Genomic DNA, 16592 nt, shown 5'->3' on the forward strand with positions numbered 1-16592 from the left:
TAGGAGTTATGTGGATATCTGGTCTGTGGGATACACCAGTCTATTTGAGATGAGCTTAAACCAGAACTCTTTATGTAGAGACCCCTAATGTTTGGGCAAATCAAGATGTGGGTCTCATTGCAGTGGTTACTTTTCTTACAGAAGAAGAGCAACTGAGTTAGAACCTCTTGACACTTTAATGAGAGTGTGGTTTATTTCCTGGCACTGACTTTGTTTGATGATACAGATAGCAAAGCTTTGCTTTTGCACAGCAGCTGTCAAGAAAAAGCCATTTCGCATTCTCAAATGTCTCTATCCTTCCAATAATGTCCAAGATGCACTTCTGGAGCAGATTGAGTATCTGAGAGGAAAAATAGAGATGGATGTGAAGAAGAAGAGGGGAACTTGAGTTGTTTTCTTACGCTGACACTCCGTTCAGTTGTTTCCTGTTTTGGCAGTGAGTACATGGCTACAAAACAGCAGAAGTAGAATGTTCCTGCCAGCAGCTCTGAACTTCTTCTGTTATGGGTCATAAATTTCAAGGACAAACTATATTTTGAACTTACTGAAATTTGAGAAGTCTCATGTAATTCTTTAACCTGATACTAGAGTTTAGCTCTTTGATTTCCCCGTGTTGCAACACTCATAAGAACCAGAACTGAAAAATCAGTTTTTACCCATTGCAGGTGACACTGAGGCAATCTGAGAATCTGAGCAGCTGGGCTGTGCAGTGTTACTGTGGTTTACTGGCAGCAGTGCCTTCCTTCTGGGAACATGCAAGATAAATGCACTGGTCGGGTTTGGAAGTGGCACAAGTCTGTGGCTTTCTCCCTTCTGGAAGTGCTGCCAGGCCCTGCGAGCCGCTCAGGTGCCGGTGTTACAGTGAGCATTCACAGTGTGCAGTTATCTCCCTGATGAAGTGGCTGCAGTGGGGCACTGCAGGGTTTGCTGTCAGGAGCCTCCCCAGTGAGGCGTGTTGGAACTGGTCAGTGCTGAGGGACCGTCTGGAATACCTGCTAGCTGTGATAAATACGGCCCTGGGAAAAATGAGCCCACTTTGCCACGTGTTGATATGATTTAATGTGGCAGCCATGGCCAGTTTACATTCTCCTGGGGGTTATTTCCGTGCTCCCAGCAGCTGACTGGTGCCACAAACCCTGTGGCGGCCACGGCCGGCTCGCGGTGCCCGGGCAGTGCTGAACTGGCAGGGGGCTTTCTAGGAAACCGTGGTGCAACTGTGGGATTCCTTATTTATTTATTTATTCTAACCTCCTGTAAGAGTGGTGTTGAACTTTAAACAAGCCTGTCCTTTCCTCTCTGCGCTGCTCAACCTCAGCAAGAAGCTTCACATGGCAGACAACTGGTTTCTTTTTTTTTTGGAGGGAGATTAGTAAGCAAATCAACACTACCCTATCTTAGTTGAAAGCAAAATTAGGAGGCCAGATAAAATGTTTTTAAAGGGTATTAAAATCCACATTTATTTCACTTAGCTGGCTAAAATTCTGCAGCTGCTTGTTAAGATTTATGTTGTGTGGTGCAGCTGCCTGTTCATTTATCTGATCTTTAGATGACCTTCCTCTTACCTACAAGGTACATCCTCATTTCTTGTTCTTGCCCAAACACCCTGATGTAAAGCTTAATGTAGGATAAGAAATCAAATCTGCCTTGTCAACGTGGGCTACCTGAGCAGTTGTGTGCTTTATATCTTCATGAAACTCTTCTGTTGGGGAGTGAGTTCAGGGCCTCAGACTGCTCTCTCCCATGCTGAATCTGAAGACCTTTTCCCATTTGTGTAAAGTAGGTGTTTGTTGTGGATCTCTTGGTACTTGCTGGTTTTCTTGTGCTCTTCTCTACAGGTCTTTGCAACCTCGTTGGATTGTAGGGGTATTTCCATTCTGTAACCAGCCTGAGTGACATCTTGGGGAAAAAGCACCTTCCACTTGACTTTATTGTAACTTCTACTCTTCCACCTTTTCCAGCAGTATCATGTGTCATCATTTTCTTCAGTGGCAGCTTTAAGAGGAAACCTGTTTTTTAGCTAAGATTACTTTTTTATGTAAGTCTTTATATATAATTTTTGTGAAGTGCTGTCCTTAGTGTGAGTGCCTCAGTAGATGGATTAGGAGCAATTCTGTAGCCCCTGATAAGATCTTGGCATTTGCTGCTTCCCGTAGGAGCAGAACTGCTAAAATGACAGTAAATTGTTATCTCTGAGTCTGATATGCTCCAGGCTTTATGGTGCAATTAAACAGTGTGATCAAATTGAGCCCTGCTGCAAGGCTTCCTGGGAGTGAGTCTGGTGAAGCTGAAGACGTTGAGACTGCACCTTTAGTGTCTGTTCTAAACACTGATACACAAATCTGCACAGTGTGCTTGAATGGCTGATGGCATGGCCACCTCTTCCTGTGGACTTACAGAATATTTACTTGGAGATTTTGAGGTGCATCTTCTCTTTCTGAATCTCCTGCTGGCATCTGAACAGGATGGGGAAAGTGAAGCCCGATGTGCTGCTGTGCTCAGAGCTCAGGAAGTTCCCTTTTGAAGAGCAGGGCTTCAGCAGACTTCCTCTTTCCACCCCAAAGTATTGGGGAAACAGGGCTTAAAACCAGGAGATGAGTGCCATGAAGTGACTCATGCTCCAAACCCAAAGCATTTGACTTTGGAAAACTGACTTCAGTTCTAGCCCTTCCTCTTTAAAGTTTTATATTGCACGACCTTTTAAATGAAATGTCAAGCTTCCTTTTCGACAGGCAGGATCTCTGCAGTGTGACTGGGTGTGATTCAAGAAGGTGTTTTGTAACTTCATGAATCCCTGCCTTCACCCGCTACCTCCAGTTTTCGTGACATCTGTGGCTTCAAGTTCCTCAAAACACGATAATTCCCTGCTGTGAATGAGTCTGATTCCTCCAGCGTGGGGACCTTGTGGTAGTGTTCTGAGCATGTTCTGAGCCTACCCTACCAGCAGCTGAGTGGTGTCAGTAATGATGTGGCTCCAGCAGTGACCAGGAGCAGCAGTGTTTGACAAGGCCCCTGACGTGGCCGCACAGCTCCTGTGGGCACTGGGTTGTTTCTCTCCAGCCATGTTCTCTGTTGAAGGCAATTGCATTTCCACTACAGTCAGCTTCATATCCTGGAAGTGACCTTGGGTGAGAAATTTTCTTTGGTCACTTTAGATGTTCTAGCAACTTCTATATCCAAAAAAAACCCCAACCAAAGTTCCAAACCACTTTCCCCCCATTGCTGAGGACAGTGTGCCCTGTCTGATGTGCAGGCATGCCTGCTCTCCAGGATTTTCTATTTTCCCATGTTCCTCATGCTCAGCAGTGGAGTGCTGGGTGCTGGCTGGCTTTCCACACCAGGCAGCAGCTTGCCTGTTGCCATGCTTCCATCCCTCTTTTGTTACCATCCCACCCCCAGCCCGTGGTTTTTCCTGTTTCTTGAAACATGCTCCAGAAATACGCTGCTGGTTTTAAATAGTCTGCTGAAGGCACACGAGTGACTTGTTTCTTTCCATTTTCTCTGTGCCTGTGGGAGTTCAGCATCTCTAGAACTCCATTATTCTCCAAGTACCTTCAGGCACTGTGGCATCTTGAAAAAGATCTGATATTTGCTGGTGAGGTAATAGCCAGCTCTCTATTCCCTGCACAATAAATTGCCACTTTCAGTTCCTGAAATACTTGATGTTGGTATTGGAATCTGTGGAACTCCTGGGGACTGCCAGTAGTTTGTGTGCACATACATGTGGATGCTTCAGTGTAAAATCTTCCTATTAGAGTTCCTTTGTATAATTCCATTTTGTAAAGAAGCATTTGATCTATTTAGTTTTAAAAGAGGGGACAGTTTTTTTCAAATCTGTTAATGCTGTGAAATGAAACTGTGTATTAGTGCTGCTGCTAAAATAGCCCAGTATTTACAGGAAAATTCCTTAGGGATCTTGGTTTGGTTTTCATTTTGATGCTTTTATAATATGAATCCTGAGTGGAGGGGGAGTTGTGTTGGTTTTGGGTGTTAGGGATTTTCAACACACATTTGGGAAATGTGGTTAGTGATCTAGAAAACCATTTTTCCTAGTTCTCTGTTTTTTTTTCTCTTGTTAATCCTGTACAGTCACTATGGAAGAATAAATCCCTGTAAAGTACAAAGTCACTAACCTAGTGTCAGAGACAAATTTCTGAAAACACCCATTTTAGCTGCCTCATGTTTGAGATATTAGACTGTGGCAGTCCAGATCATATTCTCCAGACTGCATTCTTCATAAGCAGAAATACTGGCAGCCATGTGTTCAGTTATAAAAAGCTGGCAGCTGATGTCAGCCCTTATTTCAGGTTTGGAATACTGTGCTAATTTTGGGCAGGTTTATGTAAATCAGAACTCTTCTCCTGACAAGTAGCATTCAGGATAAATTGGTACATACCTGAATAATGCAGCACAAGAGATAAACAGGTAATGTGCTGCAGTAGATGGCCCACTTGAAAAAGTCTCGATTCTTTATATGCAGAATTGTGCTTACACAGTATTTATTTACAATGTTTCAGCGAATTGGGACTAATGTCCAAGGACAGCAGAATTCTTTTTATTTTAACTTCTGAGATGGTCTCAGATAGCTGAGCTATTATATGCACCTGAACAAACCTATCTGAGAGAGCCCTGGTGATCTGTTTGAGGTGCTGCATGTGTTTTAGCTGAGCACAGCTGACTTCTACCCCTGCAGCTCTGTGACGTGGTGCTGATAACTCAGGATAATGACGAAAGTGGTCTTAGACAAATCACTCTGTGTGTGTGTGGTGCCAAGGGGGGTAGACAAGTTCTTTTCTATCACAATGAATGTTTTCGCTGCTGCTGAGTCAGAAGCAGGGTTGATATTTTCACTGATGCTGCAAACAAGGGCTTAAAGCAGTTTATGTGGAAGTGCCTTGGGGCAGAGACCCTGCTCCTTCAGGAGCTGAAAGGCATCATGTCTGGTCAATGTTGTGCTGCTTTATTATGCAAACTAATAATATTTTAATAAATAATGTTAGTGTTGCATTCTGAGAAATTTAAACTCGATTCTTAATTGGAGGCCCAAAGTGCTTTCTGTCCAGAATTCCCTCACATGAAGATGTGAAGTCAGATGGGTATTTGCCTTAAAATAGCCAATGGTATGAAATTAGATGGATTCATACATAACGGGTTTGGTTTTTTTTGTTGCAGGACATCAGGCATGAAGCCAGTGATTTTCCATGTAAAGTGGCCAAACATCCCAGAAACAAAAATAGAAATAGGTACAGAGATGTCAGCCCCTGTAAGTACACTTTCTTTTCCATTGTTTGTAAGACTATTGACTTCTAATGACTTATCCCAGCTAAATGTTCATTATAAGGACAAGATTCTGTTAGGTGGATAAGCACCCAGGACAACTCTTTGTTATTATATTTATTTATTTGTGACACTGGTGTCACAGGATGCTTTTATATCCTTAGAGTTATACAAGAGCAGCACGCAGCAGAGTCTGTATTTGTGAGCAGAAGTCTGAAGAAGGAAACTTGCTTTACCTTTGAGTTCTTCTGCTAGAGAAGACTGGTGGCTGAAGTAGCATTTCTGAGGTTGCAGGGGTGGTTCCTGTGCAGCTCTCAGCCAGCAGAGCCTCCTGCCAGGCAGCACAGGTGGCAGCAGTGCCTCTCTGGGAGCAGGGTGGCACAGAACTCTGCCAGAGACAGAGCTGAGCTCCTTGGAGCGGAGCAGGAGCTCAGGTGATGCTCCCAGGCCACAGCTGGGTTGTTGAAATGGCAGTGTCCCCTGTGCTGGGGAAATGCCTCTCTGACACGGGTCCTGTGCAAACACAGCTCCTGCTGCCATCCCAGGGACAGGGACAGTCCCAGTGCCACCTGCCCACAGCTGGCATCCAGGGCCTTGGGCTGCAGTCACTGCATGGATCCAGAAATAATATTTAATGAGTCTGACACGGCAGGGAGCTCCCAGGAGGTCCCTGAGCTGCCTCCTTCTCTGCTCAGGACAGTGCCAGTCCTGGGCCACGTGTCCCTCAGGGCGCAGCACTCCCTGAGCTCAACAGTCCTGTCCCAGGCCAGATGCCCAGCTGTGATCCCAGGGCAGATGCCCAGCTGTGATCCCAGGGCAGATGCCCAGCTGCTGTGCCAGGGCAGATGCCCAGCTGCTGTGCCAGGGCAGATGCCCAGCTGTGATCCCAGGGCAGATGCCCAGCTGCTGTGAGGCAGATGCCCAGCTGCTGTGCCAGGGCAGATGCCCAGCTGTGTGCCAGGAGATGCCCAGTGGATCCCAGGGAGATGCCCAGCTGTGATCCCAGGGAGATCCCGCTGTGGTCCCAGGAGATGCCCAGCTGCTGTGAGGGCAGATGCACTCTGTGAGGCAGATGCCAGGTGATCCCAGGAGATCCAGCTGTGATCCCACGGCAGATGCCCAGCTGCTGTCCCAGGGCAGATGCCCAGCTGCTGTGCCAGGGCAGATGCCCAGCTGTGATCCCACGGCAGATGCCCAGCTGCTGTGCCAGGGCAGATGCCCAGCTGTGATCCCACGGCAGATGCCCAGTGTTGGCAGATGCCCAGCTGCTGTGCCAGGGCAGATGCCCAGCTGTGATCCCAGGGCAGATGCCCAGCTGTGATCCCAGGGCAGATGCCCAGCTGCTGTGCCAGGGCAGATGCCCAGCTGCTGTGCCAGGGCAGATGCCCAGCTGTGATCCCAGGGCAGATGCCCAGCTGCTGTGCCAGGGCAGATGCCCAGCTGCTGTGCCAGGGCAGAGTGCTGCTCTGGGCCACAGAGCTTCTGCCTTGGTGCTTAAAGCTCCTGAAGCCTTTGGGCAGTTAACCAGAACAGTAATGCTTGACTGTAATTGCTTTACTAAGCAGTTCTAATGTTTGAGGTTGTGAGTAACAAATTCCTTCTTGCCTTTAGATAATCCTGTTGCCAGTCTGTTTGCTTTCTTGCAAAATGTGGGAACCCTTGTGTGTATTGAGTTTTTTTAGTTGGTGGTTTCATTTCTTTAGTCCCAAGTTGAGCAAGTAACTAACAAAAGAGCAAATAATTTACATTTGCTGTATTTCTTGAATTTTGATCATTTTTTTTCTGTACGTGAAAGGGTGGTCAGGTTGGGAACAGTAGCTAAATACCTATAAGAATAAAAGGTCTCTGTCCTGTTTGCCCAATATATGTTTAGACAAACCTTGAACAAGCTGTATTTGAATGTTTAAGCTGAAAAGATAAGCAGTTGTGTAATTAGATTTATTTAAAACCAGCAACTTGATAAGTGAATGGATAGGTCAGTGTGATCTGGTTTGCAGATTGCAGTGGGGATGGTTTCAGATGCCAGGGCCTCCCCCTTGCATTGTGTTCCTGGGAGTGGAGTGGGAGCTGTGCTCCCTGGCACTGCCCTGCTGGGCTGAGCCCTGCACTGCCCAGCTCAGCTGCTTGACCCCCCCTGCTGATGGGGATGTGCCTGCACTGTGTTCCATTCTCATTAACCTCTGTTTTCTAATTGTGCTGCAGTTGATCACAGTCGAATTAAGCTCAACCAAGGTGACAATGACTATATCAATGCTAGTTTGATAAAAATGGAAGAGGCCCAAAGGAGCTACATCCTTACCCAGGTAATTGCTGGCAGTGCATAACAAAAACATTATGGTGGCTGGAGTTGTTTTTAATGGATTTTCTGTTTGTTTTCTTTATTGTAAAGCTACTTAAGTGCATACAAACATCTGTGTGTGTATAAAAGTCACTGCTTTTCCCTGAATCTGTCAATTCCCCACCTATCTGTAGAACAAATTAAAAGTACCCACATGCCCTGTTGTCTTATTCTGAGAGCCAGCAACGGTGCCAGGCTTCTTGTTTGTGCTAAATGTTCAGTTCCCTGGAGACTGTCCTGATCTCTAATCTTGGCTCTTTTTTTACCCCTTCCTCCCACGCTTTAGATAAAGGTAGACTGGGATTAATATTTTCAAGTGACAGCTCTTCCTTCCTGTTTCTAAAGAACAGAGATAAATCTTCTCAGGAAGAAACGGGCAGAGCAGTGTGCGATGTGAAAATGGTCCTTTGAGCACAGCTGCCATTGCCCTGCCTCAGCATGGGGGTGGATCACAGGGGTGGGCTCTGTGGGGAATAGTCAGATGTGTAGCTGACTGATGCTGGTTACTGTCCTGACCCACATTTAATGGCTTCATTTAAATCCAGCCATTCTTTCTGAGGACCTGCTGTTCTGTTTGAGCCCAGGAGTGGATCAAACCCACGCTTCAGAGCAATAGCTTCAGAGTAGCAAATAGCAAAGGAACATAGCAGAAGTAGGAAGTTTCAAGGAAATCTGCTTTGGGAATAGATAGCCTTTAAAAGGAATCACTATTTCATTCAGTCCCAAGGCAAATCTGTGAAGATTGTGGAAAAGCATATAATTTGTTACTGATTTTGCATCCTTTCAGTCTTCTGGATGTTTCAGTCAAGTAATTTTCAAGTACCATGAATAAGGATGAGGGATTGCAGAGTAGTTTGACACAGATGTTATTTTTGCTTTTAGTCAGTGGGGTTTATTTCCCCATGACCTTTGTATATCTTTCCTAAGAAAATGCAGCACTTTTCACTCCCAGTTCTGTTCTCACAATGAGACTGTGTCTCTCTTCCTCTTATGTATGGGAGGAAAAGATTAACCTTGTTTTCATGGGTAAATTCATAATATGGAACTTAAAGCTGTCTCGCTGCATTTTTTTACAGTTTTAAATGAGAAGTTGCTTGTTACTTGTTTAAATCTACTGCCTTGTGCAGGGACTGTTACTGGGGAAGAATGCCCTGACATTTACAGAAAATAATGCTTATTTCTGGCGATTCTGTCTCTGCAGGGACCTTTGCCAAATACTTGTGGTCACTTTTGGGAGATGGTTTGGGAACAGAAAAGCCGTGGTGTTGTCATGTTGAACAGAGTGATGGAAAAGGGATCCGTAAGTACTCACCCAGTTCTAGCTGTGTGTTCATCACATTTATGGTTTTCTGTAATAAAAAACCCTAGTAAAACCAATCCAAAGAATGGGATGGGATGACTGCAAGTAGTTTTGTCTAAGGAATTGTACCTGGAATTGAGTACTTGGTGAACTGATCCTACTGCAGTCAGAAAATCGCTGGGTTTGTAATTGTGGGGCCTAATTTCTTGTGAATTTGGCTAAAATAAAACAAAACACACCATGACTGCACACAAATGGAAGTCTCTGCTGCTCACCAGGGGCTCTGGAGCTGTTCTCAGTGTGCACAGACTGCGCCTCTCAGGGCTCTGCAGTGTGAAGTGGCTTTGCAGCAGAGAGAGAAGCTCTGGGGCTCCCGGTCTCCATCACACACTGAGCTCTGATCGTGTGTGCCCCCCGAGGCTCACTGTCCCCTCCAGTGTCACTGGTGTACACAACAAAGGATAATCATGTGTAAAGACATTTTGGAGGAGGGCAGTGAGGGTGTTGGGTATCCACCAGTGATAACTGGGTGGTACATGCTTTTGCATCATCAGGAAAACATTCCCAATAATCAGGAAAATTCTTGGGCAATGAGCTGTGTTTTAATAAACTGCAGTCTGGATTTTTCAGCGTTTTGCTGGGTTTTGTACTACAAGTGAAATCTAATCTTCAAAAGAGATGCGGTAACCAAATTTTTCAATAGTTTCTTCCTTTCCAACCATTCCTGCTCCCTCTCTACACTGCTCTAGTTTTGAACAAAACAAATTACTGTGATCCCTTAGGCAGTGCTTACACTCCTCAGCAAACAGCAGTGGGAGACTTAGAGTAGAGCACGACAAAATATTGTTTGCAGACACATTTGTGGAGAAATTAGACACAAAGGCAATTGCTATAACTTTTACAAATCCAGACAAAAAGTGCAGAGAATTATAACTGCATTCTATACCCTGATAAACAAGGGGATGTATTTTTAAAATAAATTAGAATTAGTTTGAGCAAAACCACTCTCAGTCTGCCTATGAAGAAAATGCTGCAGGGGTTTTCTGTTTATTAAAATGCTGTCTGAAATCACCTTAGTCTTGAGTCTGCTCTTGGTTTAGCATCGTTCTGCCACTTTTGGTTTGGCCACATTGTTCGCCCTTTAACAAAAGAGGCCTGAGCCATGTGCAGAGCCTGGGAGAGGGGAAGGTCAGGGGGTGACCCTGATCCCAGGGCAGAGGAAGAGCTCAGGGGCAGCAGGAGGGGCCAGTTCTCCCAGGCACAGGATCCCACATTTCAGTGTCAGGAGCTTGGGTGCAGACTTTCTTTTTCGTGCTGCTGCTGAGTATTTTAGTTCCAGGTTTTTCCTGCACACTTGAAAATGTGCTGCTTTCCCATTTGGTTGGCTCATTAAAGTCCCTGGCATGCAGCAGTCTCTGCAGTGCTCATCTCTCTGGGAAACCTTAATTAGAAAATTGCAATTCAGTCAGGAGTGGGTAATGACATTTATGTGTCTCCTGCTTGGTTTTAGGTAAAGTGTGCGCAGTACTGGCCACGGAAGGAAGAGAAAGAAATGTTTTTTGAAGATACAAACTTGAAACTAACCTTGATATCTGAAGATATCAAATCCTACTACACAGTACGACAGCTGGAATTGGAAAACCTGACCGTGAGTACCGGGTCTCATGCAGTCCTTGTTCTCCTTGGGGTGAGACTCATCTCCTCACCAACAAGGGCTGGAAATTGGTGGTCATGAATTGTCCTGGGTTTGATGATCCTGCATGAGGTGTTGTGGAAATGGAGCTCTTGGGTATTTATGAGACGTTCCTGGGGACCCTCCAGGCAGTTCCATGTCTCAGCCATACCCAGAGTGACACAAGCTTTTGAACTGTACTGAAATAACTAAACTTGAAACAAGTAAATTCCCTTTGCTCCCAGTGGGACCCTTCACAACAAGAGACCATTCCTTGTAATGAGTTTCTTGGCTGTGCAGCTATAAAAGCTCCCTCAGACCGGTGAAACTTTGGAATTCAGTCAGCTGTTCCCAGTCCTGACTGGTGTACCCAGACTAAGAGTTCCCAACCTGTTTCTGCAGACCCAGGAAACTCGAGAGATTCTGCACTTCCACTACACCACCTGGCCCGACTTCGGGGTGCCGGAGTCGCCGGCATCGTTCCTGAATTTCCTGTTCAAGGTGCGGGAGTCGGGCTCGCTGAGCCCCGGGCACGGCCCGGTCGTGGTGCACTGCAGCGCGGGCATCGGCAGGTCGGGCACCTTCTGCCTGGTGGACACCTGTCTGCTGCTGGTAAGGGCGCTCTGCAGGGCCTCTGCTCTGCTCTGCTCTGCTCTGCTCTGCTCTGCTCTGCTCTGCTCTGCTCTGCTCTGCTCGCTGCACAGGGCAGCCCGGGGGGCTGCAGAGGGGCAGGGGCTGGGGAGGGTTCCTGTCATCTGCCTTTGCTTTACTCTGCATTCCAAGGCAGGTCTGGTTCCTAAGTGGCCATTCTGAGTCTGGGGGAGGGAGGTCTCCAGTTTTCAGGGTGATTCACAAAGACAGGCTTTGCCTTCAGGGAAAGCAGCATATCTGAGGCCCAGTGTTTTCCCCTCAGTGTTTTTGGACACCCAGTAATGAGCTGCTGATAGCAGTTGTGTGTGAGTTTGTTCATTCTGTAGTGTGGAGGGTGCTATGAAGGCCCTACCAGAAAATGAGTCACTAGTGAACCTCCTCAGAGCAGAAAACATGTTTCACATTTCTATCTGCAGATGGACAAACGGAAAGATCCTTCTTCCGTGGACGTCAAGCAGGTTCTCCTGGAGATGAGGAAGTACAGGATGGGGCTCATCCAGACTGCAGACCAGCTCCGCTTCTCCTACCTAGCTGTTATTGAAGGGGCAAAATTCATCATGGGAGATGCTTCCGTGCAAGTGAGTGCTCCTGGCAGCTCCAGAGAACTGCAGCAAGTGGGTGGGAGGAACAGGATGGGAAGAAGCTTCAAATTTGGTGCGTGCTTCAGCTTCAGAACATGCTTATATTATGGGGTTTTTAGGTACACTGCTTTACAATCTGTCACGACCTATAGTGCTGTATTTTATTTGTTTCCAAAAGTACCTGTTTTGTAGCAAGTGCCTCCGGTGCTTTCCTGCACAGTGACTGGGGTGGAGCTGCTGCATCAGCCTCCCCTGGAATTTCAGACAGTACAAGTTTTCTAATATGCCTGAAGTTTAAGTGTCATGATTAAATTCATCAGGGTTTTTTATGGTAAGCAGAACTCTAGCAAAATAGATTTTATTTTGTGCTTGAGTTTTTAGAAGCAGATTGGAATTTCTTGCTTTTATGGCAAATATGTTTTGTGTAGTGGATGTAGCTTGGACTTGGAGTTCTTGTGTCTGGTTTTTCTTTCTTTTTTTGCAATGCAAATGAAGAGCCACTGTAAGAGTTAATTAAAAGGTAGAATATAAAGATTCTGCCATGGTAAAGTTTAAAGTTAGAGCAGCTTGGAAGAGAAAAGCTTAACAGAGTTTGTCCTTCCCTGAAGGAGCAGTGGAAAGAGCTGTCCAACGAAGACCTGGAGCCACCCCCTGAGCACACCCCCCCGCCTCCCAGGCCCCCGAAGAGAACCTCAGAGATGCACAACGGGAGGATGCACGAGCACCCAGAGCTCCTGGGCAAGCCCCAGGCAGTGGAGGAGGAGATCAGGAGCTCGCTCAGCAGCGTGGAGGAGGCAGCTCCAGACAGCAGGGCCCGCTCGGCTGCGGCCCCCAGCACAGACAGGTAAAGCACCCATTGCCTGCCCCCTGACAGCTGGGCTCTGTGCACAGAGGGAGGGACAGGGAGTGCCAGAGGGGAGGAGATGTTCACTTCCACCTTGAGATGCTCTTTGATGGTTAGGGCTGAGTGAGCAGCCACATTCTGTCCCTTCCTGGCTTTCTGGGCAGGTGCTCGAGTTTAGAACTTTGGTGTTCCCCTGACCCGGCTGTGGGTGTGAGCTGGGTTCCTTCACTGCCTGTCTTGGTGCAGATTTGTGATAAGCAGTGAAAGCAGGTGGTGGTTAAAGCTTCTTCTTTAAAGGGCACAGAATCCTCCCAAGCTCTCCCTAAACCTCTGCTGAGCAGCCAGATGTCTCCTAACTGGAGACCGGCTGTGCTTTGGTGGCTGCTGCAGCTCCAAGAGCTTTCCAGCTTTGTGGTGTTCCCTGTCCTTGGAGCACCTGCATGGCTTCTCTCCTCCATGGCCAGTCCAGCATGGAATATTCATTCCCACCCAGCCCTGAACGTCCCTCCCTCTGTCCTCAGCACTAGTCACGACACTGAAGCCCGGAGGAGACCGGTTGGGGACAACGCGCGGCTCTCGGCCCGCAAGGAGGAGTCCGTGAAGGAGAACTCGGAGGAGGAGGATGAGAGCGTGGTGGCCACTTGGAAGCCCTTCCTAGTGAACATCTGCATGTTCACGTTCCTGACGGCAGGAGCTTACCTCTGCTACAGGGTGTGTTTCCACTGAGCAGCGGCAGGAGCGCCGCTCGCGGCTCGCGCTCGGCTCCGCGGAGCCCCTCCAGGCAGGGCAGCCTTGGCTCAGAGCAGGTAGATTTAGGGGAAAGGCCAGAACTTTGGGTAGGGCTTCATGAGAGAATTGATGCACTAGGGTTTTATCCAGCCCTGTGGTCCCAAGAACATAATATTGTAATCTCAGGGCCTTGAAATATTCAGGAGTAAGCAGAGAAAATGCCAAATAGTCTGTTTTCCTTTTTTGTTTTCTTTTTTTTTTTTTAACTAAATAATAGAATTACAACACATTGTTGTTTTTAGCCTTTTTTAAAAAGCCAGTTCATTTTCTTTTGTTTCAGAAAAACTAGGCACAAGTGAAACTTGCTTGTACTCTCCAAGTGTTGTAACCAAATACATGACTTACATTGACAAGTTCCCAAAAAAAGAAAAAGAAACCCACATACCTGAAGAATGTAAACTTTTGGAAGGGGAGGTGTGTTTGTGGTTGGTTTTTGGCTTGTTTTTTGTCTTTTTTTAAATTTGCTTCATCTTTAAAGACTGAGTTGTGGGCAGTGCCTGTGGTATTGATATATTTAATCTTGGCATAACTGTTCTTAAAGAGCTGATTGTTTTACTTGTGTTGATAGAACCAGGCTTCTGCATTTGCTCAGGGTATCCCAACACGTCCAGCTCTTTGATTTTTTTTTTTTTTTTTTTTTCTTTACTAAGTGTATCTCCTCATTGACTTTTGTTGCACTCTACTTGCACATATGCCTCTTTACATTGCACCATCCTTTCTAAAGCTGTTTTTACTTTTATATTCTGGGTTGGGAGAGGTCGAGGGGAGGGAGAGAAACAGGAAAGGGAAATTCAACCAAACCATGTCCACCAGCAGTGGGGCCATGCCCATGGCCCGTGGAAGGACCAGTCCTTAAACCTCAGCATTTGGAATGTAAAATGCAGTTTCACTCTGCAGCTGCTCCCTCAGGCCCAGCGTGGCTCTGAGCAGGGAGGCACTGGGGAGAGCCAGAGCAGCCCCTGCTGGGGCAGCGTCCCTTGGCCAGGAGCAGGCCAGCAGAGCCGAGCTGGGCTCCGAGCAGCCCCTTGGCTGAGATGGCAGTGCTGGTGTGTCCTGCTTTGCTGCAAGCAGGGAGCCCAGTCCTGGCTCTGGCAGCCACGGCTCAGCCCCGTGGGCTCCCACAGCAGCCGGGGCTCAGGGGCTGAGTGCTGCTAGGGGAGGGCTGCGTGTGTGGGGAGGACTGGCACTGGAGGCAGCGTTGCACCAAGCAGCCAGTGCTGTTCCTCGGGGTAATACCAAATTATTAATAGTTTCAACAGTAATAGCAAAGAGTTCTTTGCTTGTGTCATGGTGCAGAGGACAGGAGCAAAGTCACTCCTGGGAGCTGTAGTGATTGAGCTGCCCCTTGACAGCTGCTCTGCAGCAGTGTTACTGATTTGTTTTATTTCTAAAGTCTTTCTAGCTCTATAGCACTTAACCACCCTCAGTGCAGCCCTCGCTGTGGAGGAGCCCAGGGGAGCCCCTCCGCTCCGAATTTATTTTTGCCAAGCTGGCTGTAGGTGTAGCTCTTCTTCAGTGGGTGAGTAGGTGAGGGGGCGGGTGGGGGTGGGAGTTACTCTATTCTGTGTTTTGTTAAGCTTGCATCAAGGGCTTTTCAAGAGTACAATAATAAATCCTCAGGTAGTACTGGGACTCAATCCTTTACCTGTGAGACTGTTGGTCACACCAGTACTTGAAAGGAGGAATGTTGTAATCAGTCAATATTTAGTTATATTATTGGAAACAGGAAAAATGAGTATAGAAAAATGGTAATATATAATGGCTCATCTGTGTATTTAAGATACATTCTGTGATTGCTTTGTCCCCACCGTTCTCTGCAGCGTGGGCAGGCCCCTGCCCTGAGGCACCATTTGTACCCCTTTGTATTCAAGTGCATGTGAAGTCTGCGGTGTCCCGATGAAACACCACCTGCTTGAAAGGTGACAGAACTTATATTCCTGCTTCCTGATGTGCCCAAATGATATTTGCATGACCTGATCCTTAGTGGCTGTGGTTCAGAGGGTGTTGCTGAGTGTCTCTGTTCAGCACTGGACCGTTGGTGTTTATCAGAGCCCGTGTACTCGCCTAATCCTTGGCATGACTTCCCGTGGGATCCCGTGTGCTCCGTGTGCCCGGTGGTAGCATGTTCCTTTCAGCTGAGTGAGTGTAGTACAGACATTCCAGAGAGCTCAGGCAGCCCTTCCACACCTCCCCTGGCCCTGGGACACCTGGGGAGAGAAACAAACCCGCCTCACCTCCGGCCGCCTTCCCAAGAGGGAATATTTTAAATGCTGGGTATGGCAGGAAAAGAAAGGCTCCTTCCTTTGAACACAGAGTTATTCAATTGAAATGATTCTACCCAAAGTTCCTGCAGATGACAGAAGAGCTTTGAGCATCCTCTTGGTGCCTGTTTCTTTCCTGTGTTCCAGGCCCAGCTCTGACCCTGTCTGGGACACAGTGAGTGTGCCTAGAGCCCAGGGAGGTGTGGGCAGGGCTGGCCATGCTGAGCTGTGCCCATTTTGTTTGCTGTCCTGTACTGTCTGTGGTAGTTGGGGGGTGTATATACCGTAGCACAGTGGGGTGTTGGGTAACCTGTTCTTGGAAATGGACAAACATCCATGTTAGACTCGTTAGAAAGTTAGTGAGCTGCTCTGCTATCTGCCTTAAGCAAATATTTACTCATCAGGTCTTTCTTTTTTACAGATTGCCATAGAATAAACTTTTATAAAAAAAATGTAAAAACTCAACAAAAAAGCTGAATGTTTTGGTATAATACAGTTTCAGGTATCTTGTCTTTTGTGTAAGCCGCTGCTGGGCCTCCCAGGTTAGAGTACAACTGTACAGTTTTTCAATCTCCCATACAAGTTTTCAGTTCTCATTTTAGTTGTAACAATAAAACTCTTTTTTTAAGTAACTCACTTGAATGTGTTATTGCTTCAGGGCTGGATCCATGGGCTCCTGTCTGACCCACGTGCACAGGAGGGCTGGGGGGGGTAAGGTTGTAGAGTAAAGGGATTTAAAAGTTGCTGTAAGAACTTCCTGGAGGTAGAGCTCCAGTGAAAGATTAGAGATCCCCATCCCTCCCTGCCACCTCGATTTCTCTCTTCTGGTCTTTCACGTTGAACAGTTAAAGTTTAAGGGTAAGAAGTGCAGGAACTCAAGCA

At 47.0% G+C, this 16592-nt stretch overlaps 1 protein-coding gene across 1 annotated transcript in view; it reads left to right on the top strand.

Annotated features, from left to right (window-relative positions):
* Positions 1–14965, top strand: part of PTPN1 (protein tyrosine phosphatase non-receptor type 1) — a 30507-nt gene extending 15542 nt beyond the window's left edge. The window contains exons 2-9 of the mRNA XM_030963405.1: positions 5170–5260; positions 7477–7577; positions 8814–8912; positions 10423–10560; positions 10987–11196; positions 11652–11813; positions 12425–12660; positions 13182–14965. Coding sequence (XP_030819265.1) covers positions 5170–5260; positions 7477–7577; positions 8814–8912; positions 10423–10560; positions 10987–11196; positions 11652–11813; positions 12425–12660; positions 13182–13386 — 1242 coding nt within the window. The 3' untranslated portion in view covers positions 13387–14965. The remainder of the gene's footprint in view (positions 1–5169; positions 5261–7476; positions 7578–8813; positions 8913–10422; positions 10561–10986; positions 11197–11651; positions 11814–12424; positions 12661–13181) is intronic.
* Positions 14966–16592: the final 1627 nt, after the last annotated feature.

Source organism: Camarhynchus parvulus, chromosome 20, assembly GCF_901933205.1.
Source record: "Camarhynchus parvulus chromosome 20, STF_HiC, whole genome shotgun sequence".
NCBI lineage: Eukaryota > Metazoa > Chordata > Aves > Passeriformes > Thraupidae > Camarhynchus > Camarhynchus parvulus.